Source organism: Trachurus japonicus, chromosome 7, assembly GCF_045865225.1.
Source record: "Trachurus japonicus isolate A0001 chromosome 7, Traja_1.0".
NCBI classification, from domain to species: Eukaryota; Metazoa; Chordata; class Actinopteri; order Carangiformes; family Carangidae; genus Trachurus; species Trachurus japonicus.
The window spans coordinates 10,799,963-10,826,652 of NC_140913.1; the positions used below are offsets into that span (position 1 = coordinate 10,799,963).

At 41.4% G+C, this 26,690-nt stretch overlaps 1 protein-coding gene across 2 annotated transcripts in view; it reads right to left on the reverse strand.

Moving 5' to 3' along the window:
* Positions 1 to 2,028: 2,028 nt before the first annotated feature.
* The window catches only part of LOC146984216 (plexin-A1-like), a 269,653-nt gene continuing 244,991 nt past the window's right edge, over positions 2,029 to 26,690 (reverse strand). Inside the window, exons 22-33 of one of the 2 annotated variants that reach the window (XM_085781169.1) lie at positions 24,623 to 24,720; positions 23,960 to 24,118; positions 21,399 to 21,465; positions 16,623 to 16,769; positions 15,858 to 16,017; positions 14,726 to 14,829; positions 14,537 to 14,633; positions 11,838 to 12,028; positions 9,729 to 9,898; positions 8,737 to 8,949; positions 6,101 to 6,251; positions 2,029 to 3,412 (exon numbers count right to left, since the gene is read on the reverse strand). In XM_085781169.1, the coding sequence (XP_085637295.1) occupies positions 3,317 to 3,412; positions 6,101 to 6,251; positions 8,737 to 8,949; positions 9,729 to 9,898; positions 11,838 to 12,028; positions 14,537 to 14,633; positions 14,726 to 14,829; positions 15,858 to 16,017; positions 16,623 to 16,769; positions 21,399 to 21,465; positions 23,960 to 24,118; positions 24,623 to 24,720 (1,653 nt within the window). In that variant the 3' untranslated portion in view covers positions 2,029 to 3,316. The remainder of the gene's footprint in view (positions 3,413 to 6,100; positions 6,252 to 8,736; positions 8,950 to 9,728; positions 9,899 to 11,837; positions 12,029 to 14,536; positions 14,634 to 14,725; positions 14,830 to 15,857; positions 16,018 to 16,622; positions 16,770 to 21,398; positions 21,466 to 23,959; positions 24,119 to 24,622; positions 24,721 to 26,690) is intronic. The other variant, XM_085781168.1, reaches the window with a different exon arrangement.

The following is a 26,690-nucleotide window of genomic DNA, read 5'->3' on the forward strand; positions in this document are numbered from 1 at the left end:
ATGTATACTGAATTTTTAAAGGGTTTAATAAAACATTGTGATAAATCAAGGGGAATTCATGTTTGAGTTTTCACCTGACAGCAGCAATATTGTTCAGGTTGGTGCATGTCTGGAAATTATATTTGAAAAAAAAAAAGTTACCATCCTGACAACTGAAAATGAGAAACATGGAAACTGTAGGGAATATACTGTATATTGTTAATTTTTATGTGCATATACGTGGGATATGTCATTGATTTATTAATCATTCTGGTCAATTAGATCACCATTAGATCAAATTGATCATTTAGATTAACATATCCTAGGTAACCAAGCCATCTGCAGTAACTAACATGATGCGGCTAGTGCCTGTCAGTGGTTCACTGTGACATGGACATGACATGACAAGTAAAGTTTTCAATCTTCATTTAAAACTTCATTGTTTTGTTTTTTTTAAATCACATGGATTTGACTGAAGGGATCGCTGCTCTGAAGACACAATCCACAATGTTACAATTCAAAAATGTATGTGTTTTTCCATAACATTTCAAACCTGGAATAAATCCTCTATCATGTAAATGTGCCATCGGAGGAGTGAAGGTTTAAAATCAGCACCAGCAATCAGCATATGCCAGTAAAGGTTCATTTGAGACAATGGGGAATGGGAACACTGGGGTGTGAACGTGTCTTGTTGCAGATGGATGGTTGCTGTGTCAGAGAGAGAGTTTCCCTTTGCTCTGCTGGATCGCACTGAAGAACAGCACTCACTGCAATCGCAATGATCCATCACTGAGAGGGGGAAAAATACAAAGAAAGTAAGCTAGCAATCACTGCTATCTCAGTTTTCCTCTTCTCAAACTGTCTAAGCGTTGTATTAGCGTTATTAGTGTTTCGGCCAGAGGGAAAAAAACAAACTAAAAGGGCTGTAGTAACTTCCAGTTTTAAATAAACCTATTAGGCCTCCGACTACACCCCTGTTGTGACTGGATCCCAATTCAACCATTAAGCTTTGTGCCATTTGGAATGGACTGACGACTTTAGCTTTAACTGGTTGGAGACCTCTCCACTCTACTACAGGGGGGAAAAAAAGAAAAAAGAAAAAAAAAGGAAGCACTGCTGAAGAGGAAGAAAAGAAAATGATTTTGAGGCATTTGTAACTGTTTCCTTTAAAGTAAGGTGCAATTGATGCATTTTAACCTACATTTTCATCACCTGCTTTCTGGTCTGTATAAAAAGAAACAAACAGAGATGCTGCTGCTCTGCGTACATGATGAATGGCAACATATGGTATACATTACCTTGGTCTGTTTAACACCTTTCAATTTTTTTTTAAATGTATTTTCTAACCTTCTTTATTAGTCTCGTAACCCTTTTACAGTCACAGGAGAAAGGAATGTCTTGTTCATGAATGCATGTTCTCTGAAGCACTGCAAGATAACGCGGAGCAGCATGTACGTACTTTTTTTTTTTCTTTTTACCCCTATAAAACCACAGAATGAAAAAAAGGCCTTCAACTCAACAAATCAAGCTACATTTCATAATCTCTTCATAAACCACATTCACATTTTTTTTTAAAGAACTTTTAGCTTTCACTGTATTAACTGCTAACTAAAAGAAAAGAAAAGAAAAAAGCCAAAATCTGACAATACTGTTTCACTGTCTTCTGTTTCACAAAACTAGCCGTCATTTTGAATGGCACAGCTACTAAAATGGTTCAGACAAGTGGGGGAGTCTATAAAACAAGATCAAGAAGTTGCAGGTCCAACTTAATAACTGCCTAATTCCTCTGCAGTAGTCTGCTACCACGAAGCAATGAGGCTGACCTCCACAGAAATGACTTTTTTTTTTCATCTAAATCATCTGACCAGGTGTATTTGGTTTCTTTAAAACAAACACAAGAGCACTGTAGGTCGGTTAGCTCACAGGTGACTTCCAGACATCATTTGTCTTTAGAGCCAAAGATGTAGCACACAACAGCCCCAAGACCTCATGAAATATAGAAAGTGTCTGTAATTATATTTATGTATATATATATACTCATATTTATAATTTTTTGCCAGTTACCTATTTTTAGACTCTCACTTTCAGTCAGTAAGCATGACAACATTTTCATCATAGCACATTTCATCTAACGAAAAGAAGTCTCTTTGCACTAAACAACATTCAAAGTAAAACATGGCACAGGACGACTTTTTCCTCGTGTTTTCATAATTTTTCATCTTGGAAATATCAAATCCTCTTCTCAAACGTATCTTTTGTACATTAAAATGGAAAACATTTTTTTCAACTTTTCATTTGTTTTAAAAACAAAAGGTTTGTATTTATATATCTATATATATTCATATATCCTCTTCTCTCTTTTGATTTAGCTTTGTTGTGCAAATTCAGCAGTAACACAAGTGGCACAGCACTGGGGAGAGTAGGCAGTTTGGGGGGAGGGGGGAGAATTGAATGCAATAATAAATCAAATGCAGTGGTGAAACTGAGAATGTCCTTTGTTAGACTACAGTGGAGTTCATGTTAAAAGAGAAAGAGAGAGTCGGATAGTCAGTAGGGGAGGAAGAGTTTCCCTGCAATGTCCCTCCTCCTGGTTGCCCTGCAGTGACGGCAACCGATGTGCTGCCGAGCATCCACCCTGCTGAAGTGTCTCCAACAACACACTGAGTCTCTACCAGCTCCATGGCTGCTGCTCTGTAGCCTGACCTTTGACCTCCCTGTGGAGGGCGGCAACAGAAAAGAGAAAGGGATCAAGTATTGAGATAATATCCTGGATTTTCATGGGCTCACAGTTTGAACCGTAGCTTGTGCCTGTGGAAAGCTATGAGCTGGTGACTTGTACCTTTCCTGTAACACCTCACCTCAGCGTCCAGCTAGATAAGTTAACGGTCACCACTGTGCTTGTACCGCTCCTGATTGTGGCCAAAGTACCCAACTGCTGCTCCCGCAGGAGTCTAGATGTGATGAGGGCCTTGATGAAAATGAACGCTCTCCTGAGCTGAGGTCCATATCTGATGAGGCTGAGGGTGAGTTTGATTTGGTTGTTCATGGCAGGGTTTGTGGCTCAGAGGAAATGAAAAAAAAAAAAAGTCAAAATGCCAACCCGCACGGTGGGGTTTGTAGTTCCAAACTCTGCTGTCTCTCCAGTGTGCTGCTGCTGCTGAGTGCTTGTGTCCTTGCAGTCTTTTTTCTGCTGCTGTCGGTTGTTGTTTTGTGAGGGTGATGACGACAGACTTCAAATGTCGAGGGTTAAGATGTCACGGGCATCAAAGGTTGTCAGGGAAGGCGTGTTGGTTGGCCAGTTTTCTCCGATAGCCGAGGCGTGCGACTCGGCCGGTCCTCAGCTAGCCAGCGCCATGGTGTCGATCACCTGCTCCAGCTTGCCGCGTAGCCTCTGTCTGCGCGACTGTTCGTCCTTCTGTAACGCTGAGAGGATCTGGACACGAACACAGAGACAGATTATGCTGTATTATCAGTTATTTTTCAGCGCCGTGGCTTTCAGCACACTCCAGCTATGTGGCACAGAGAGCTTCTCTAATGCTAATTTCAGCTTCCCTGTCGGTGATTACGTTTTAAACAGATGCTGACAACATGGACGGGGTTGGCAGGGCAGGTGTTTGGGCTAGCGAGAGGGCCACAATGGCATGTCCGTGGCCTCTGGGAGTGTGTTCTGCGGTGTATGTGCGTGTGCTGGTGTGTTATTTTGTGTGCCATGAACAAGGGAGGGAGGAGCTGGTACAGTATGTGCAAAAAGACTGTATTTATGTGTGCATTTGTCTTCCCTTAATGATATGTGTATGTGCATTAGCATGTGTATGTGAGTGTGTACATTTACACATATGCGTGTTTCTGTGTGCATGGAAGGTCAGGGCATGTGTTAGAGGTGACGGGGATTGTGCAGCTGCCTACATCTGGATAATAGGCTATAATGAAGGGGAGCATTTGGTTTGAATGGAGCCACCTGCAGCCAGCCAGCATAACTACTGTAATGCTGCTGCTATGGAGGGATGGAGAAGAGGAAGGAGGGGAGGGGAAGAGGTTGAGACAAGTTATCTTTCACCGCATAAAAGCCTGTTAAAGTTGGGAAAAGCAGAGGTTGAAAAGGACATATGGCTGTCCATCAGAAGCCAGAGGAGGAGGGTAAAAGTCGAGGGGGGGGGGTATGAACTGCAGTGACTCATGGGAGGAGAAAATAAGGGGATGGAGAGGATGAAGGATAATGAGGCAGGGAAGGAGAGAAGAAGGGATAAGGAGATAGAGGAAAGATTAAATAGCTAGGGGGACATTTCTTTGTCATTTCAGTTGTGTGTGTACAGAGTCTTAATGGGTTGGAGACGGCTGCATGGTACAGATTTAAGGCTACATTATCAGTCCACTTAAAATAGGACATTTAGCGTGCACACACTCACACACACATTCTCTGTCTCTCTCTCTCTGTCAGCAGAGGCAAATAACACATACACAATTTAATTTGCAAATCACAAGTCACTCTGCTTGCCTTATACAGTACCATATCGTCCGCTTGGAAACACATGAGCTGTAAGTCGTAACATGTTGATTCACCTTCTTGACCAGAGTTAGATGAAACGTTAAATGCCAATGCTTAGCTTAGCTTAGCCAGGAAGACCCCTTTGGCTCGCTAATGAACTTATCTTGTTTCTTTAACTCTTACAAAAGCTTCATACAGTATTTAGCATACAGAAGAGGAGAATGGAGCTCATCCTCTAATTTAATGGTAGGTTTAATGTAGGCAACTGTGGTGATGTCAGTGGGGACAAAGGTGACTGCACAGACGTGAATGCTCTACACAACATAGCTGCATTGTAAGAGATGGCTAGAGAAAAACAATGGAGTCTAGTAGTAGTTACAATTTGGCTAGGAGAGAAATTCATCCTGGGATTTATCCTCTGGACCCCACAGCACCCTGAACGACAGGCACACACAGAGGGCTGGAACAGGGCTGGTAAAAACTTATAAAACTAATGAATGGTTTTGTGGTCCACAGGCCAACTACTGCAGCTACCAAATGGGATTCATCCCAATAGTCATAATGACTAGTCCTACCCCCGAATATTAAAATACATGAAGATGGATGTGGGAGTTGACAGATGGGTGAGAGACATTTGTTTTGCATTGTTTCAGAGCTAGATGGTCATTATTGTTTTGCTAATGTTTGATTGTTAGCTTGACTTGGCTAACTCCACCTGTGTCACATTTGGCTAATATACTGTTTGTGTGGTATTTGTAGAGTTTTGCTGTCTACTGTTGTTGACTCTTGGAAACAGTTTCATTCTCTCTACGTGCTACTGTCTTGTTGTTGCTCACTTGGGCTAGCAGTATCTGAAATGCAACACCCAGTAATTTTATCTTCCTTGTCAGTTAAGATCCAAACCTACGGTCCTCCTTTCACTATGTTGCTTTTGCGTACGTATCAACTGTTTGACGATGTTTCGTATCATAAGCTTTGTTTTGTTTCACCACTTGCTCGCTACATAAAATGCTCTGTCATTTCGCTGCCTTGGCAATGCACCTCAATTAGTTTGGGAGGGATGGACTTTCTGAGGATGCAGTGAGGGGAGGGATGAATTTGTTTTTCTGTGGAGTTCAGTCAGTTCAACAGTCTTTCTCCAGCATTGCTTACTCTACCTTTAACTCTCAGCAGGAAATCATATTAGCATATTTCCTGAAATGTCAAACTATTCCTTTAACAGATGAACCACAGAAATGCAGAAATGTCAAGTTTTTAATCAACCAGCAGCAGCAGCTGTGGGTTACTGTACATGCAGGTCTTTGGGAGAAAAAAAAGAAAATCGCATAAATTCAATGAAGCTCCATTAGGCCCATAATGTGTTGAGCTCATGCCTTAATGTGCATCCTAATGGTGATAATACCTTCCAGCCTGTACTGATGTGGACTGGTTATCAGTGTAATTGAATTAAAATGACCTCATGGTATTAGTCAAGGCAAGTGAGGGGTTGGGGGGTGGGGGGTTGGAGGAGGAGGAGGAGAAGGAGAAGGAGAAGGAAGGGGGGGTTGAGCAGGTTGGGGACGACAAACAGCACACCCTGCTATCACATCATTTCAGACTCTGTTTGATTCCGCTCCGCACCCAGAGGGAGCTCACCTCGTCTTTGTATTTGATGATGTAGGAGTAGATCTCATGAAGTGCAGACATGCTGTTGAACTGGCTGAGGTGCAGGCGGGACTGCTCTGCTAGGTAGGCACTCATGTCCTGATCGCTGATGGCTGGCATGCGGGAGATATCGGAGTAATACCTGGAAGAGAGGGCGAGCAGAGTTTTAATAATCATCTGGGATCTAGAGTTATGATCTAGACTTACTGGTAGCTCCATGTTATGAATGTAAACAGTGGTGGCTGGTGAGTTCACATTCCCATGCTCAGTAGGTAGATGATGTTTCAGTACATGGACAATGTGAGAGACATTACTGCATTACGACAAAGGTGTGACGTTGACTGTGTGTCATCCACTATAAATTACAGCAAACATGGTCACCACAGTCTCCACCTCTGTGAGTTACAGCACTGAATAATGTCTGGAAGTGTTTGGGCAGAACATTATGATCTCACAGTCATTTGCCCTTTGACCATTTGGATATAAAATGTCATTACTTCATCATTTCATCCTTATACACTGAGTTAAATTGAGTGATAATTAATGTATGAATACTTGAGTTATGTCAAAGCATACATTCTTTTGAAGTCACAGTGACCTTGACCTTTGACCTGTTTCTAACCAGTTCATCCAATTGAGTCCAAGTGAACTGTGCCATACAGACATACAGTAAATGCAGTACATGGCTGCAATGCCCACCAATTATTGTTAATATTGTTATATCATTAATATATTATCATACTTTTAAATTATTTAACTGATATGATTCAGCCAGAAGCAAAAGCTTAATACGGATGGACCCAAAATAATTTCAACATGTCATTTTAAGTCAAGGGGCAAAAGAAAAAATATCCCAATACCCTTCCGACCCTAGTATTTTCTGTACACTCGCTAATTCTGACCACAGCCTTGACTTGCTCTTATTGAGGTCCATACTGTATTCAACAGCAACCTTCACGTTATCGACTCAGTGTTGTGTTAGCTGCAGCAGAGGAGTAAAAAGCCCAGTGAATGTGAGGCAAGCAGTTAACAATTCAGTATATTAAGTATATATCCCGATATTGAGCTGTACCTCAACCTGTTTCCAGAATCCATATCTCGACTATCTCAAGGTTTACTGCAGCGGGACAAGGCTGGGGTTGAGTGTGGGTTAGGAGGCATAATAGAAACGAGGTTTAACTGCACCCAATTAACCCTCACCTATAAATCCTTATCTCATGCTGACTCCAAATGCTCTCTGCAAGCCTCAGGACTTACCGTAGCACACTGAAGCATGTTGTTCTTTAAGTGCATGTGTGCTGCACTAGTAAGAGGAAAAGGTGAATAAACTTTGTACATGCCATTTACCATTCTGATGGCATCCTTTCTCAGACTATTTGGTTTCATGTGTAATTATTCCCATTGGCAGATGATGGTATCTCAGAAATTTGGGTATCAGTAAAAAAAAATCACAATATCACTGCATGGTAGCACGTTGCCAAACATTATGTCAGTCTAGGAAAGCTACTTAGGGACTATTGGACTCTTCCCAAAAAGCAGAAAAGGCAACTGTTGCAAGCGTCAGTGGCGCATAACTTAAATTGAGTTTAGTTAAACATTCTGGCCCTGAATAAAAGATGTAAGGTGAAACAGAGGACGTTTTTAAGTGAGCCTCTGTTTGGAGAGAAAAACCAAACAGCTCCTATAAATCCTTTATGTTGCTTTCCATCACAGTATTTGTCTTGGACCTTAATTTACAAGATTTAAAATGTCTGCCAGAACTGACAGTACTGATATATGTACATTATGTGTGGACTGCACTTTATTATTTATAATCCTGAAGCAAGATTCCATTCAGGAAATAACTGTTTCTGCCTATTCAATCCAGATACAGATACACTTCAGTGAAATTATTTAAAACTGGTGACAGATAAAGTCTGTCAAAACAAAATGACAGCTCCTATGTAGACCATGGTGGTGACTGGACACAAAACAACAGAAATTGCTGTTCTCTTTCATTTCATGCAACTGCCACTACTCCACATAACATTTTACAAGATGTGTCAGTTTGTTAGTGATAAACTCTAATTCACTTTCCATCCTTATTCTAGATCCCTCTCCCCAGTCCAACCCCCCAGCTCCAGCTCTGTGCCAGTAGATGAGGGTGCTGCTCTGTTTGGACTAAGGGTGAACTGTGCACACTAGTAAAATGGATCTGTTATCTCTCATCAGTTGGTTAATGCTCCTGTCATTGTTGGTGCATCTGTGTGAGAAGCTTCGGTTGATTATTAAAACTTGGGGGCTCAGTGGTTGAGTGGTTAGAGCACGTCCTACATGGCAAATGGCTGATGCCGGTTCGACTCCCGACCTAGACGATCGTTACTGCATGTCATTCTCTCAGTTTCTCTTCTGCTTTCCTGTCTCTTCTCACTGTCCTATCAAATAAAGGCATTAAATGCATTCAGCAGGTCTGCGCAACAGCTAACAGCTAGGTAGCATGGCTGCTGAAACCCCTTTTACAATGGACTGGGAAGCACAGTGGCATGGTGTCATATGAAGTTGGCGAGGCTTACCTCATATACACTGCAGACTTATTATATTGGTATTTCACAGCTGATCTTAGCTAATCTGAATGAACTTTGACTCACCTCTCCACCCAGTTCTTGTAGTTGGGGATGTCTTTAGCGTAGAGAAGCTTATTTGAAGGCGAGTCTTTTCCCAGTTTGTGTTCTGACGTTGAACAGGAGTCCATGAAGGTCTGGGCCACCACGGACAGACAGGCGTCTGTGATGCTGTTCTTATGGATGTCGAATACAAACTGGGGGTTCTTGATCACATTCACCCAGAACCGCAGAGGAAGACTGAAGAGGCCAAGAGAAAACACAGTGATTAAATGTGACCCGGTAATAGCCTATATTACCACTTCCCCTGTGACAGCTGACTTATACCATCGTTCAAGGTGATTGATTGCCTCGCCTCAATTGCTTAATTCACTATTGTTCATATTGCACAATTTCATTTTCAGCACTGATTAGTGCATTGTGTGCATTAAACCTTGTTTTTCCTAATGGTTTCTAATGTCTTTATTTTAACCTTGCTGAGTAGGTACCATGGCCCTCAGGCAATGGAGCAGCTGACGGTTAGAAAATGTATTTGTCAGACTTTTATACACAGACCATCTAAATGTTGTGCAAATGTAGCAAAACCTGTTTTCATGAAATAAAAGGAAATAAATAATGTATGGAAACCAATATTGCAAAACCAGTCTGAAGATGTTATTAAGTCACACAGTAAATTATGACCAAACATCCGACAAAGCAACTGTTTAAATTTTCTATGCCTTTTGCAGACCGAGATTTATTGATTTAATGACTTTGGTATTTACTCTCTCCAGACATTAGCAGACGACCCATATCACACTTCCATTATCAGCACATCCTATCCCATAAAATATTCATTTTCAAGGCCATTTAAAGACACTTTGACCATGGATTCTACCGTCTATCAGTGATTATCAGCCTCCAGAAATGCAATGGTTTTGACCCCAAAATGCAGAGAATGTCGTCTTTTTGACAAATACATCAATTACAATAGAAATGCATAAAACTGTGTATGACACAAACCACACAAGACTACTTACCAGTTGCTCTTCCAGGTATGCCGTACGTCATAGTCTGTGATGGAGTGTTTGTCAGCCTGCTCGTCCAGGAAGTCAAACATGTACTTGATGGCCAGCGGCAGTGCGCTGCCTCTGTGGGCTGTGCTGAAGATGGTCTCGAACAGGTCGTCCACAAACTTCTGCAATGTACCCTGAGAAAGAGCATTCAATTCAGTTAATTCATCACTTTTAACTTTGATTTTATATGATACTTTGATTTCATCCTGTTACTCCTGAATGGTTCTCACGACAGTGGCTCTTTTACAGTTATATAATATAATGTAATTTAGCATTATGTGCTTTGGATTCATCCATGTTTTGTTAATCCGCATTCATTCATTCATAAAATTTCCATTCTTTGTGAATGAATATATTACACTTTGGAGTTTGAATACAAGTTAATATGTATAAACAACAATGTAGCACAATAACTAGCTGTTATTATTCCCTGTGCACCAATATGTGGTCAAAATAATCTGCATTGCATTTTGTAGTCAGTTCTACGCCTCTGGTTTTGTTTCACATTTTAATACAGATTGCCTTATCATGGCAGTGACCTTTGTTTTTCATGTGATTTTGTTTTTGTTATTTAATTACTTACATTGATTTTAGTCAATTATGTGTTAAGCATTTCTTATGCTGCTGTCAATGATCAAATCAGACCCCCATCTTATAAACACGCCACACTTGTTCTCATATATATTAATTTCTCCATGTTAACTAGAAGAGAACATGTTGTGAAACCTCAGAGAAAATGACAATAAACACAGTTTTACAATGCTTTGCGACAGAAAATAGCGCATCATTTTCAGTCACTTGAATCCAAAGCACCTGAATGGGCCACAAGTGTGCAGATTTTTAGTATGATTGGCCCCACTGGGAATCGGAGTGATATATTTGGCTATGTGACTGCCTCTCTTTGCCCACTGAGCTCTGCAGAATCGCAAACAGGAGCCTCCGCTCTTGGATTGGGATTGTGCTTTCCTCCAATGACAGTGCTCCAACATAATTACATCAAATGTAGCTAAGTGAATTTCCCTAACAACACATTTGTTTCGCGGACTTCTCCATCTGGCAAAATCTATTACTGGGGAAATGTTTGGGGATCGTATTTAGTCAGCCTTGGTGAAGTGGAACAGGAATGAATTCTGTCCCAGTCGCGGATCAAAGTACAGAGATCTGCATCGATGAGACGCCCAGGCAGGCCAACGCAGACAGACAGCCATGGAGAGACAGGGACAAGATGAGCTTCTCAATTGCATTTGCCTCTCTGTTTTTTCATCATGCATGGCCAAATCTTCAATCCCTCAACAAATTACCTGTCTCCTGACACCTCCTGTATCTGCCTCCCTGCACTCTGCACCACAAGCCCACCTTTTATTAATCTGTTTTTTCTTATTACGAGTGGAAATTGAAAAGCCAGCTCTCTTGTAAGTGCTGCCCATTGCTATATTTCCCTCCCCCTTGTACAATTAGGGAAGAGACAGTGAACTGAGAGATGCTGAAGGAGAAAAGGAGAGACAGCTGGATTGGCTCATGCCGCATGTTTCTAAGATGGAGAGGATGGTTATGGTCTGTTTGTTTGTGTGTGTGTGTGTGTGTGTGTATAAATACTGTATTATTTATGTTGTGGAGACTTACACAGTCAAATTATAGGGACAAATAGCCATCATGTAAATATTAGATTTTAAGGTGAAGACAGTGGGACCACTGCTAACCAATTTAAGATTAAGCGTCATCACTCCCTAAATTCTTCAGTGTGATGTTCTACATGTCGAGCACATGAGAAATGCTTCACTGGCTTTGTTTACCATACCTCCAACATTTAAAGCTCAGCTTCCTTCAATGTTGATGAGTCCACTGAATAACCCTAAAAGCATCTCATATTGAAAACAACAGGCCAGTCCAGCTAGTTTCTACATTTTCTATTCAACGTCTAAGGTTTCCTCTCACAAACCGGGCTGACTTCAGGAGCCGTGAACCTGCACAGCGCAGTACAACCGAGTCCAGCTAGTCTTACAAGGTGCTATCTATTTTTAATTGCCTATAGGAATTGCTTAATGTGGTTGATTCCCTGTATTTCTGTCTTACCTTCGTAGCCAGCAGCCTGGTCAGGTAGATCTCAGAGACCATCTTGCTGCCTCGGTCGCCCTCCCTCTGGTCCGAGTGGTCGTGGTTCTTCACTAGATGCCACAGTTTGGTGCCACTCTCCAGGTCAGGGGTGATCATGGGCGTTCGGGATCGTAGGCTGTCTGGACTGCTGGCTGTCCTCAGCATGCTCTCTAAACGCAGACACACAAGACACAATTATGTCAGGTTCCCGCAGAAACCTTGTGATTTAGTGAGTCAAAGAAAAAAAGAAAAAAACAACAAGAATTTTGCTTGTTAGGAGATCATTTTACTAAGCAACAATCACCCAGAGCACAGCATGTTTCTTTAATGTCTCTCCCCCTCCCTTTTCCTCTGTCATCTGTGTCGGTTTCATTATTCATGGTGTGAGCGTCAACGTTGATTAGAGCGCAGCAAATCATCTTTGACATATCCTATGCATATCCATTTAGGATGGTGAGGGGAGGGTTGGGGGGTTGGAACCAGTGAGCTGAGGTGCACAGGGGGAGATGACTATCTGCTGAGTAGCTGTTGCTTCTGGGGAAGAAGTAACAACAGCTAATGGATAGAAGACGTGGAGAGATAAAAACGAGAGAGATGCTGATGTATGTTGCAATCCCTTTATGTTTGGTGAAATGATATAGAGAAGAGAGGGAAAAAAAGTGAATGTGATGGTATAAAAAGGGGAGGGTGGGGTAAATGCACAGAAAGACAAAAAGGTCAGAGGAGAGTGGGGTGAAATGGAGAGTAATGGGAGAGCACAGGACAGAGGAGTGAAAGAGGGTGGTGATCTGAGTGGCTCTGATTCAAAACCCATCATGGCCACAGTCTGTGAATAAACATAAACACACACACACACACACATATACAAGCACTAACACAAACCACTGTGATCACAGTTGAACCAAAAAGCAAAGATAAACATGACGAAGCAACAACACATTTTTACAATGTATTCAGCGTGAAGTAAAGCAGCTGGAGCAGGGGGTGGAGGGAGGGGGCGACTCCATTTGCCTAAACCACATTTCTCATCTGTAATCTACCACTCAGTGTAGGTGTCATTTAATACAGTGATTCAGAAACTGTAATACTTATTCAAGTCCAGGTGGCCCCCACATACACACAACAACAGAATTTGATATATTTGTTGAGAAATGGGACTTAAAGCAGCTAATCAATGTTTCTGTATGACCACTTAATCTTACGACTACTTTAATCAGGAAGTCACATCGAGGTCGAGATCTCATTAACAAGAGCGACCCCAGTCGAGAAAATACAATAAATAACAAAAAAGAAATATTAAGAGCAGGGATGCAAAATGTTACAGATTAATGATCAACTATTTGGGTTTAATTAAATGTGTACAACTTAAATATGAGTTTATTAGCCTGAGTGCAGTTTATCTCTTAGTGCCTTGTTGTTTTGGTTTCCAGCCTCTAACTTTTACTGTTGTGGTTCGGTGTTATCACTCTCATCAGGATGGTGAGCAGCTGTTTTCAGTCAGAATGTTTTGACTTCCCCCTGTGGACTCTACACCGCTGCTCCGTGTCGACTGGATGTGTGCTACATATTTGCAATATGAACTTTAAAATTCTAATATGTCAGTGTTGTGTTTCTGCAGCCCCCCAAGACGCTAAAAAAAGAAAATGTCTATAAAATATGAAAGGTGTTGAACATGGTCACCGTCTGCTGAAGAACACCACCTTTCTGTTTGATAAACAAATGGAGGAGGTGGTGTAAGGAGGTTCAGTTTAATCAGGAACATTGTCTATCTAAATCATTCATTCACAATTCTCTAACCCCACTTCTTGCCTCTTGGTCTTACCACAACCACCAGTGTCCAGACCCAGGGTGTGTTTCCTGCACTTCACACAGCCAAACCCCCTTTTGATGACATCACACTGATGTTTAGTCATTGAAACATCTGACTTTTCCTCTTTCATTTTGCACATGGGAATAACTTATTTTATACGCTGGCTCAGTCTGAAGTCTCTCCTGTCACCAGCAGCTGCAGTCCATGTGTACAAAAAAACTGTACAAGTTGAATTTCATACCACACACGGACATGTACGCGCATGTTAAAGAAATAGAAAATCGATCCCACAATTTTCATTTTGATCCGGGGTTAGTTTGAAGGAAATGCAGTTGCCTTGGGACAACAGCAGAGCAGTGGCAGCTGTGTATATGTGAGGTTTATTACCACTTAGTATCAGACAAGGGCCCGGTTTTATACTACAGAGTAATTTATCTTCCATATAGTTTAATTTTCTCTTGAAGTATAGCATATTGATGCTGGGCCTGTGTTTGTCTGTCTCTCTAACTGCCAGGTGTCCTCTCTCTCTCTCTCTCTCTCTCTCTCTCTCTCCCCCTCTCTCTTTCACTCATTCAGCTGGGGATCAAGGTGTCTACTTTAATGCCTGTCATTTACGCCCTGCTTGGAAATGGCTGTGGAATAGCCTTGGCCTGGGCTGATAGCAATGGATAAAAAGGATTGCCATTCACTCAGAGGGAGGTGGGGAAGAAAAAAAAATGGAGCCCAATCATGGCGATGATAAACAAAGAGAAAGAACGAATAAAAGCAAGTTAGGGGGTGCGGAGGGAGGCTGGCTGTTAGAGAAATGGGAATCATTGACAGAATGATTTAAATAGGATCAAGAGCAGGAGGAGAGCGGAAGCCGTACCGTATCTGCTGAGGCTCTTGGTGAAGGTGGAGGAGTTGGAGATGTTATAGGCAGAGTTCTGCTTTGGCACCAGGGCGATCACTGAGCCATCTGTTACCTGCACAGCAAAACACACACGAAAATGCTCTCAGTATGAAACCGGCTTAGCTGTTGACTGTTGCTCGTGCCCCTCTTTGAGCGCCATCGTACCTGATAGTGAGCCAAGGTGTTGAGTCTCTTCCAGTCATTGTCGATCTTAGTTGTGACATCTTCATCCTGCAGAATGATTCTGGCCATTCGACCCTGACGCCATTCTTCAAACAGAAGGAACAGAGGCTTTAGGGAAACGCAAGAGCTCTATACTGTAGTGTATGTATGTTTTGTTTCTTGTGTTAATCTAACAATAACCATCTTCATGAAGTGGTATTATTAGCTGAGGCTATTTAACCTTCCTCTTGTGTTATGGTCATTTTCAGGTTTTTAATGCATAAAAGTAAATTTGTTTATTGCATCAAGGCTTTTTGACTTTGTCAGGAACCTCTATTTAAACAAAATAAAACCTTTTCACAAAGTTCTAAAATGCTTGTGGTGTTAGGGTTGATTTGGCCTGGTAATGATAAGAACAATAATTAGATTTAAAACTGAATTTGTAAGTGCAAAACATATCTTTTCATGGATAAGGAAACCTAACAACGTAAACAAGATATGAAAAACAAATTGGATGAAAAGCAAAATGTTTTTAGTGTATTTTACAGCTGATTTAAAACATGGATCAAAACTGACCTTAACACAAGAGATGGTAGCAGAAAGCTAACACAAGACGAAGGTTAAAAAAGCACTTACGGAAACATGAACTCTTCATAACTATGCAATAATTGCAGACTTGCAGTATTTTCTGCACAATTCTTTATGCTGTTAAATGGATGTTTCTCAGGCTATTAGTATAAATTAAGCATTTTATAAATTAGCATCTTTCAGCCCCTTGTTTCTGTTGGTTTAGTTTCAAGGATGCAACCAAAAACTGTAAATAAATATGAACATAGCCTCCGTGACATCACCCACAGGTTTCTGAGGAGCAGTTATGAAGCTCATGGGTCTGATTGCAGAAATCGTTATCCTCCCTCCCCTACCCTATCATCTCCATCACCTCTGTCTGGAGTGTCCACTAACATCAGCTAACAGTTCAAGAAAGTGTAGCTATGGTCCATCCCCTGGTCATCTGGCTCACAATTTATTTGTGAAGGCTAAAACAGTGTGTTCAAAGCTGCAGTGTGTTCTCGTCATTCTACCTGTGCATATATGATTGGAATATACATGTACTGTACAGCAGCATCTGTCTTACCGAGGTCCATATCAGAGGCCTTTGGCCTTTGTGAGTAGGGGCTGCCCTTATACACGGCGTCGAGCAGCTTCTCTTTGACCTGAGTGATGGTGTCACAGTTCAGACACTTGACCGTCACCTCGGGGGAGTTCTCATTCTCCGGGTTCACACAGTGCAACGTCTGGCAGAGACACAGGCAGACACAAAGGGAAATCGAAAAAGACAAAAAAAGAGAAGAATAAGACTTAAGTAGGGATGCACGCAGCTGGAGCGCTGCCAACAAGTGATGCGTTTAGGTGATAGTGGGATTGGTGCATTTGAATGTACCTGAGAGCATTTTCACACCTAGCGTGTTTGCAGCTATTTTATCACCTGGACATTTTCCTGGTCTGATGAGACTGTTTGGGAAAATAATAACTCAGGATTCACACTTGGGTGCGGACCAAAACAACTAGGTTTTGTCTGTATGTTTCCAATCCAAAGCTGAAGTGCTTTGTTTGCGAAGACAGTGTGATTAACGTCAGGCAGTAGCTGGGCCACGGATCCACGGCCAGATCGCAGTCTCGCTCCAAACACAAGCTTGGTGTTCACACTGGATGGAATCCTTTAGCAGACTCCAGATTAATTTAGGGGAAAGGAGGCTCCCACATTTCTACTGCTGATTACTCAGAGTTTGCTTTAGAGTTTCCAGCCATCATCAAATGTGACTACAATTTAACAACTCGTGCAGTGATTCAGACCAAAGCGAGACAGACACGAGCCTCAGGAAACAGTGGGTTTACTGACCAGTGTTTTGTAGTCAATCTGTTGCCTGATGAGCTTGTCCTCACTGAGGGAGTAGCGGGCTTCTCCTGTGATGGCGTCTATGGGTCCCTTCTCCATCTGCTGCTTGATGGCACAGTAAAGCATGAACAGAGGCTCCCCGGCACACTCCTAGGCAGGGAGAAAACACACAGAGACCAGTTGCCAGCAGCTCAACCAGGAAGTGAATTTTCCTTTTTCACAAATTCTTTCATTTGAATAATTATCAGGGCCTTGAAAAGAGTGAAAAATATCAAACAATTCACAATAAAGAATCCTGGAGATTGTTTCTGTCTTCATCACTCATCTCACAGGGCTCCTGACCATCTGTCTGAGGAGAGTGGTGTAAAAATGTTCTAAAATAACATATTTGAAGCCGAATTTAAAGCCAGTGCCTGGAGATATTTGAAAAACGGTGGGTTTTTTAATTAGTGTGAATTTGTGAAGGCTGGGTGTAAATGAGCTAGGTTGTGGTTCACCTTATTAACAGTGTCACTAAATAAGGTAAGGGGCTGTTTTGACACGTGTTGTGCATCTCTGGAAAGCAATGAACCGTAGGAGAAAGTGTTTTCCACTGGTTAGCCTGTGATATCGGTTGAGGAGAGGACATTTCATCCATCAGGAGGAGGCTGCATGTGAGAAAGTATTAATTACAAAGCCTAAAGTCATCTCCAGCTAATACATGTTAGAAAAAAATTGCACAGAGGAGTTTGTGTCACCGCTGCTGTTTTATTTTTCTCTCTGGTAAAGTAACGTCATGCATCTTTCAATTTGCATCTCTCTCTCTCTCTCTCGCTCTCATTCTGTCCGTCTGCCTCACTCCTTTACACCTGCTTTCCCCAGCCCTGCAATCTTCAAATCAAATCTTTAAGTTAAATTTCAGACCCAGTTTTCTCTCCTGCTCTGTATTCATTTCCATTCCCTCCTCACATATTTTGTGCCACTGCACAGGAAAACATGTTGTATGAAACCGAGCACGCCAGTTATAGCTTCATCGCTCTCCTTCCGTATTATTGGCACAAAACCTCAGTGTCGTCCTGAATATAGACTAAAGCTATTTGGCCGTTGTGTGCCAAAGAAATCGGCTGCATGCCTTCAGTAAATTTCCCCTTCATTGTCCACTGCTCGAATCTTCCCACTCTTATTACTTAATGTCATCATTAGTAATGGTTTGCATAACGTTCTTTAACAAATATAGGCTATACAGACCTCAGTGAAATTTAGTCTGGTTTCTACTTTCTGTCTTGGCAATGCAAAAACAGCCCACACAGCTGTGAGTCTCTAATGTGTATTCCAGGTTGAAATGCTAAACAGGTTTCTATTCTAATAAAACACTATAGATGCCTGCAAATGGAGGCTGATGAGTGAAACAAGCACAGATTACAAAAACTAAAACCGTTAAAATGCAGCTTCAAATTGGAATTGTACGGCGGCCCTGAGAGCTCAACACACTTTAGCTTCAGGAAACACAAGAAAAGTCAACTATTTTTTTTTTTTTTTTCTGTTGTGTTGGGAGTATACTGTACATGCAGCACATGTTGCCAATGTGATGAAGATGCTCTCTGACTTTGTTAGTGTTCTATCTGTTTGCATGTGTTTTTAGGGGCTGTATTGCACTGAGCTCTCAGGATAAATTGGTATCAGATCTTTAAATCTATTGCAGCCACAGCCTATAAGATGCAGACAGAAGAGGCGGAGGAGGGATGTAAAGAAAGAACAGCCTCTTTGCACCAAGTGGTGCATTAAAGAGGAGGAATTTTAGACATCAGACTTTAAAAAGTCTTGCTGATGTGATGTCTGAGAATGTGAAGGACACTGTAGTGTTATGTAAACATCTCTTTCTTTCTGTCTCTTTGTGTCTACAGGACTGACGGACTGTAAACAGAGAGTTACATAAATCTCTTCAGGTCTCTCCCATCCTTCCGAGGGCTTATGTGACCAGACACAGATGTTATAAATATGTTTCCCACTCTCCCCTCCATCAAAGACACTTGCCAATCAATAGTGTCATTAGTCATCACTTGGGCTCAAGGAAAACACTCCTGACTGAAGCAGTGGCAGTTTAGAGGGGAGAGAGAGGACACATCACGGCCAATACTCATCCCGACGAGAGTTTAATGATCGGCCACGCAGGGCTCAGGGATATACTTCAGATTGTGTGTGCGTGTAGTGTCTGTGTGTGTGTGTGTGTGTGTGTGTGTGTGTGTGTGTGTGTGAGATGCATGAGGTCCAGACGAGAACAGGGGAAAAGCACTAATTTATCTGTCTCACCTTCAAGCACACTCAACAACTCGCTTTTTCTAACACATTCCTCTTTTTTCCCCCCTCTCTCAATGTGAAGCCAATCTCCAACCTTTTACTGTTTATTTGATTTTCCTTCAGTATTTTTCTTAATCTCTTTCTCTTACATTCACACAGAAACGCTGTGTTACTCCTGTGGCTCCTGTTGATTCTGCGTACAATGCTGCTAGGCACGTAGGATGTATTTGATGATGATCTCCGGGGTTAATTATACGTCAAGTGAGACTGAGGTGGTAGTTGGTGGAATATGAGCCATGGGATAGACAGGATAGGATATACTGGATGTTCATCGTCACGGTAACAATAATAAACCTGCAGCTGTGTTTGTGGAACCAGAGTGTCTTGGTCATGGACTTGGTTTAAGCACAAAACCAATAGAGATTGAGTAGAATAACAAATCTGTTATAATGAACCGCTTGAAAACACTGAAGTATTTGTGACAGCAACAAGACATAGAGTGAAATATGCAGGATGTTGTAACTGCCCGAGTGGAGATGTGAGAATCTTACTTTCCTTCTTATTTCTCCTGAAGTCAAATATACAGTAAATATACTGTGTGGAGTGTTTGACCACTCGGAGCACTGTCAGCCTCGTAGATGCTTTTCACAAGTAAGAAAATGCACCCAATGTAAAGATAAAACATCATTTTTATATACCAAAGATGCATTGCCAAAGTGGATTCGGGTGAGAAAGAGTGAATGTAAACAGAACCTCTGTGTTGTTTACAAGAAAAATAATCTACACTTTAAGATTAGAGAAATCATCATGTTGAGGATCAACACACCTGTAACTTTTTATAATTTTATAATTATAAAATGTAATTATCCACATTACATTAATAAAAAACATAATTCAGTCACAATTGCATGTTGTACGTTCTACAATGTGGATCCGTTGTAATGTTGTATACAGTATAAAAGATCGCCTACTGCCACTGTCCCTTCTTCTGTCTGCTTCAATTTCAGCCTCTTTTCTTTTGTTGGTTGAAAGCTCTTCCCTCCTCCGTCCTCGCTCTCCTCTCATCCCTCACACCACACTGCCTTCTCCTCTGTAACTCCTACCTTTCCTCTTCCTCACCTCCTCCTCCTCCCCCTCTCCCCCCTCCTCCTTTTAACTCCTAATTGTCACGTCTTCTTCTGTTCTTCTCCCCTCTCCCCATCACCTCTGACGCCATCCTCCAACCCTTTCCTCTCCTCTCCCCTCTCTCTGCCTCTCTCCCCCTCTATCTCTCTCTCTCTCTTTCTCTCCGTCTTTATCCCAGTGTCGAATGCTTTAAGGACCTTGTTAGCATCTGGGCCAATTAGGTGGGTAGCCGCTAACGAGACACACGGAGCATGCATCACACTGTTGTGCTTTGGCTTCGGCTTTCCGCCTTCGACGCTCGGCCACTGCGCGCTTGTCTATGAAATTTGCCTTTCCTCCGCATACCGCCTTCATTAAGGCTCCCTAATTGTATGCTCATATTTACATTTTGAGGATATAATGATGGCTCCTGCTGTACGGCGAGATGAATAGGCTCAGACTCCTGCATGGCTAACAAACAGTGGAAATTATAAATCAGCAATACACTAGTCAAAAACATGTATTTATTATTTTCTATGTGAAAGTAAAAAGGATATAAAAAATATATATGAATGCACTATAATCATGCCGGCATACAGCGTAATGACAACCAATGTGATACAGTTTAAACACTCTGCTCCCAATATATTTTGATGAATATGTGACCATAATAATTATCACATCTGGGATTGTAATGCCGCATAAGGCACAACCTCAGGTTTCAGTTTGTAATTAGAGTAGAGACGAAGGGAAAGCAGTGAGAGAAACATCAGAAACCATCTTCTGACTGGACTTTCTTTCTTTGAGAGGCGAGTGTTGGGATGAGGGGACCGGGGGGACGGCGAGGATGAAGGGGAAAGGGGGGGGGGGGCGGCGGGAGGACAGCACAAGCGACACCGCACGCCCCCCGGTGAGGAAAATGACCTTACGCCAGAGAGGAGGCTGACTGCGCAATAATGACAACAGAAATGACACAGATGAAAGAGAGATCAGAGGAAGAGGAGATGTGAGCTCAGAGAACGACATAAGGATCAGGGAAGAGGACGTGTCGGCTACAGGAGGGAAATTATGAGCACAGAGGAAAAAAAAGGAAAAAAAAAAAGATATTAAACAACTGAGAGAAGAAGAAACATGCTGCTGGGAGGCTTTGATTATCTACTGTATGTGCTCTGCAAAGAAAATATGCAGCTGGAAAAAAAAACCTTTTAATAACCACAGTGAGATAAATGCAGTGGAGAAATAATATAAGCCAAAGGCATTTAATAAATCTCCTTTACATACGAGCCGTAGACGTACACAATATAAATCCACTTTAGATTAAGACAATTGTTTAGTGTTAAAAGATACAGCGAACAGATTGAATGAAGATTGGATATGATTATGTGTTTTCAGGCTTACCTTCAGGAACTTATACAAGAGGAATGTAAACCAGTTGGTCAGCATTTTCTCAGCCACAGACTCCGTCCTGATGCACAGAGAGAGGAGAGAGAAGGAGAGGGGAATAATTAAATAAAAACAAATGACTGAGTAACAAGATTAACAAAACATGCACAGTTTACGTGGATTTTTTTTCCTGGCTCTATAATTTCCCACAACGATTTTGGAAAGATCAACATAATTTGGTGCCGATTACAAGGAGAACATAGTAGAGAGAGAGAGAGACAGAGAGAGAGTTGTTGATTTCCAGAAGAATGAACAGAAGAGCTGCTACTGTTAAATGAGTGGACACAACCATTTTGTAAAGGCAGGTAACAGCTTCATTGTAGACATGAGGGGTTTTTGAAGGACTGTTAAGCTCCTTAAGAGGTAAAATTATCCATTTTCTTGTGCAAAAGAGAAGAAAACTGACGAAAAAAAAAAAACATTTTACATGAGGCACATGTTTTTCTTTGCTTTTAATTGTAATACCTTTCAATGTGTATCTTCCTGATCTCCTGGTCAGGAACCATTCATTTCAACCACAGTAAATATGAATAAATCATTATCATAACAAATGGCTGTGGGCAAATGGTTCTTCTGAAAGACTAAAGACAGGATGAAATTTATTAGAATTAATTAACTGCAAATGCATAAACAAAACACTTTGTCCAGCTGTCTTAGATAGAGACCCCAGATATAATGAAGTAATGTAAGTAATGGCAGGTCAGAGACCAGATTTCTGTTTTTAATTGAACCTCTAAGTGGGCTCACACCTCAATCATCTCTCTGTCCAGATCTGTGGTGGCTTCCGTCTTTGCTCTGAAATCTTGAAAGTTTTAGTACCGATGACCGCTACACTAAATTGTTTGCATCTTTCCTCTTAGATTGGTAAATCTCTTCGTAAATTGAGTGCATGTGCCACGTGATCCTAATTAAAGCAGAAGTAAGCGATCCGGTCGTTTTGGCTAACTTCTTGTCAGCCGATGGAGTTAGCAGCCTCCGCCCTCGTCATGGATCTATTGGTCCTCGTCCCTACGTCACCACATTCACGCGCATCCCTTGGCTCCACACACAGCCCTTCATGCCGTTCTCTCTCCTCATTGGATAAAGCTTGTAGGATACAAGGAAGTATAGGCCTACAAGACGTTTTCTCCTCGGCTTACAGCAGAGCAGAGTGACTGACAGACCCGTGTTTCGGACCAAACACTCTATAGAAGTGATTGCTGTCGGAAGATATAACTATTTAAGACTTATATTAACACAAACATTCCGCTTACTTCTGCTTTAACATCGGATTAGCATAGGTAAATGCCGCATCTTCTCCATAAACTGCAGGGCCGTGTGCACACAGAAATTGCACAGAGAAGTTGAGTTGAAAAAGAAAGTTAAAATGCCCAAACGGAAATCTAAAGAGGGAGCACCGGAGTCCAAACGTAAAAAGAACTTTTGTAGTGCTGAAGACGAGGCACTGCTGCAGGAAAACCAGCTGTTATATTTCATAGAGTCAGCAGTGGATGAAAAGTAACATAAAAAAATGACGCATTGGATGACATCAGTTGTATCTGGAGAAGAGCACACAACCGACGAAGCAAAGAGGAAATGGTTCGATCTCAAATCTGAGGTTAAATAAAGTATTGCCAAACAAAGAAGAGAGATGAAGGCTTTGTAAAATAATTAAAATAACTATCCAAAATAAGAAAATTATTCTAATCAAATCATATAATATTATACAACTGCAGAATATAAGAATGCAATAACCACTTAAGTGTCAGCTCTCAAATTTGTGCAAGTATGCTCTTGAGTCTGCATAGATTTTGTTCTTTCTTCTTGAAAACTTTAAGACTTTGTTTTAAGAAGACATTTCCTCTTAAGAACGGGTCGTGAATGCGGCCCACTGTCTCTGAGTCTGAGAGTCTCTCATTATGTTTTGCTCCCACATCAGTAAAGCTATTGTGGATTCTGTTAATTTATCTTCTGCTAGTTGGACTGTAAATATTGGATGAAGCAATTAAGAGATGGATACATTTTACTAACAGATACTTGGATTTGCTTTGTGGTTCACTTGTTCTCCTAATTGTTATTTTCTCTTATGAGATAAATTGTCCCGCACCTCTCCATCTTCTCATTTCTCTCTTGTCTCTCTGTCTAGTTCTTTCCATTCATCATTCCTCTATCTATCGCTGTGCTCATCTTTGCATTTATCTTTTTTTATTTGATTCTAAATGCATCTTCCATCTAATTTAATTTAATCTTATTGTCCCTTGTGCTATTGGTTCTTCCGCACAGTAAAGTCCCGGTGCTGAACTCCACTTGACTACTTGTTTAAAGTTGACTAAGCACTATTATAAATTAGAAGAAAGAAAAAAAACCTTGGAAATTAAAATCAAAAGGTGTGAATTAAATTGGAAATTTTAAGTTTAATCAACTTTAGCTTAACGAATTTAGGCTACAGAAACAGAAAACACATTATTTGATTTTCACTTTCACTCCCATTATGATGTTTTGCAGTGTCGTCTGTGTGTGTTCCCTTTCTCCCTCACCTCCGCAGCAGCAGTTTGGGATGATTTTTGCTCTCCAGGTTTCTGTCTATCAGGTCAGACAGCAGCTGTTTCAGGACTCCGGTGGCGTACTCCATCTCTCCCTGCAGGGCCGTCATGATCAGAGACGCCACGTTTCCTCGGTCCCGCATTGAAAACGACCTGGAAATGAATTGAAATTCTTTAATAAAATGTCTACTTAATAACATCTCCTGCTTTGGTTCCATTACATCTAAAGCCTCTCATCAAAATACACACAGTTCATTTAGCTAATAATGCTCATCTAATCTATTACTGTGTTCTACCATAAACCACTAGGTCAAGTGCTTTATTTTAATTTTAATCAAATGTGTTTCACTCTTTTATATAAATGTGTCTTTGTTGTAAGAACTCAAATAAAAAGCACAGCCTTTTATGCCATATTTGTAAATCTTGTAAATAGGTGATAAAAGCATGTTTTTCAAAAGACAAACAAGGCATTTTTGTTTTTTGTTCGACAAGCAGCTCAAATGCTTTCTGCATTCCCATGGCTGACTGATATATTTTCTTTCTTTTAATGTTGTTATTTTTCAGAAGTGGGACACATTGTTTATTTAAACTGTTGGAAATTGTAAAATGTAGGTATTTAATTTTATAACTACAAATGAAAAAGAATAAGATGGTCACCTCTGTGCCTCCAGGGTTCGTATGAACGTCAACAGGAAGTGCTTCTTTGTCAGCAGCTGGCCAAAGAGCGTCAGGGCCTTCTCAACATTTGCCTGGACCTGAAGAAAGACACACATCATTCAGCATATAGAAAACTACACCTGCACTGTGAACTGGTAGAATGAAGTTGAAAATAAGAGCAGTTCGAAAAGTCGTGGATGCCAGTGAGGAACTTCATGCAATCAACTGCCAAACACTGAATAACACACAGGATCAAAAAAAGTGCGTAAAAAAACTCTGAGCAAAGACGGATTCTGAGCACGTCTGCAAGCAGACTTTTTTTTTTTTCCTTTGCGTATGATGAGCTTAGATTGGCTTGTAAACAGCAAGGCAAGACTGATTGGCTACTCTCTCTCCCGCTGCAAGTGATTTTAGCAGACAATTTGACATAATTGTCTTCTTGACATCAGGGGGTGGATGGCTCAAAGCGTCCTCTAGTAGAAAATCGGTAAAATGTGAATTTTAATCATCGGTCCTGACCAATGACCGCATGTTTTAGCAGTGGGCTACTCCCTGTGTATTCATAGATTGTCTTTGTATATTACTTTAATCTTGATCCCTGTTTGTTATTTGAGCTTTGCGGAGCAATAATGTACGTAAATGCCCAATTTTTTGACTTCTCACCACTTTGCAGAATCAGTTACATTACTTACTCTAGAGCCCTCATTTCAGTCTTTTCAGCAGAGCCTCAACAACCTGCTGCCCCAAGTAACTTTTTATCTATTTGAGGAACTTTCTAAATTTTTTTCCTGAAGCAGACCAACCTGAGAGAGAGGGTCTCTTTGGTCAAACAGAAGAAGAAAGAGAAGATGTTGAGGAGAAGAAGTGGGGACACAGTAGGACAGTGTGTGTCAGGGTTTGTGACAGAGGTGCACCCTGCTTGTTCCAGTGGCTGGCACCTGTCACTACTCATCAACAACACGCTAAAGGCCCTGAAGACACCTCGCTGTCGCTTACTGGCTCCGTCTTCCTTCCTCACTACTCTAATTCCTTCCCCTCGCACTTATTGTTGACTGTTTCACATCACTGGTCTTTCTTCCATTTTAATTTCTCCTCCTCTTTTTCATTGTGTGTCTCTGTCACACACACACACACACACACACACAAACACATAATTTCCACCTCCCTCTTTCTTTGGCGTCCTATTGTCGTCCTTTTGTACCACTGTAACATATATTCTTTCTCTCCTCTGATGTGCCATTATAAAGTGTCTAGGCCTCTCTCTTAAGTGCTAAATGAGATTCTCGGGCCTCCAGGGTGGATACTGAGTGTGATGTGTGCGAGAAAATGAGTGTGTGTGTGTGTGTGTGTGTGTGTGTGTGTGTGTGTGTGTGAAGAGAGAGTGAGAGCAAGTGGCAACAAGAAAGAGAGGCAGATGGAGATGCATGTACATACAGTCTTTACTGAATATCAAGAAGGGTAAATCCAGATATATGTAAGACGCTGTGAGTGTGAAAGAGAGAGAGAGAGAGCACAACTGGTGTGTAGTGGTACTGTCTAGCTTGGGGGAGAGAGCAGTCACACAGAGCAATAAAGCTAGGAGCATTGGTTTACACAGGCCATTGGATTAGGAGGCAGCAGCTCCTGTGGGAAATACAGATAGAAGAAGAAGGAAGTCTAGACATAACTATAAAATACGGAAGATCACTTTACATCCAGGCCCGCCTGCTACCACAAATTAGACGTGTGCTAATGCTTCAGGGACAAGGTAACACCTCAGCCACACAGTGGAGTTCCTATGGTGCAGTATCTCGATTTTACACATGCTACAACTGGAGCGTGTGTACAGTTTATTTTCCTATAGTGATCTCTTAACCAGACAGGATGAACTAATCGGAGACACTGTGCAGAGTTCAAATGCTGATTATCAAGTTTCTTCGGGATGAAGAGGAAGAACGAGAAGCAGGTTTGGAGCAGTCGTCCTTGTAGCTTGTACATGACAAAGATAGTAAAAATACAAGAAATAGAAAGGCTGGGTTCCAGCTGTCAGTTCCATTTTGATCTGGTTCCTGTTTTGAAAAACAACATG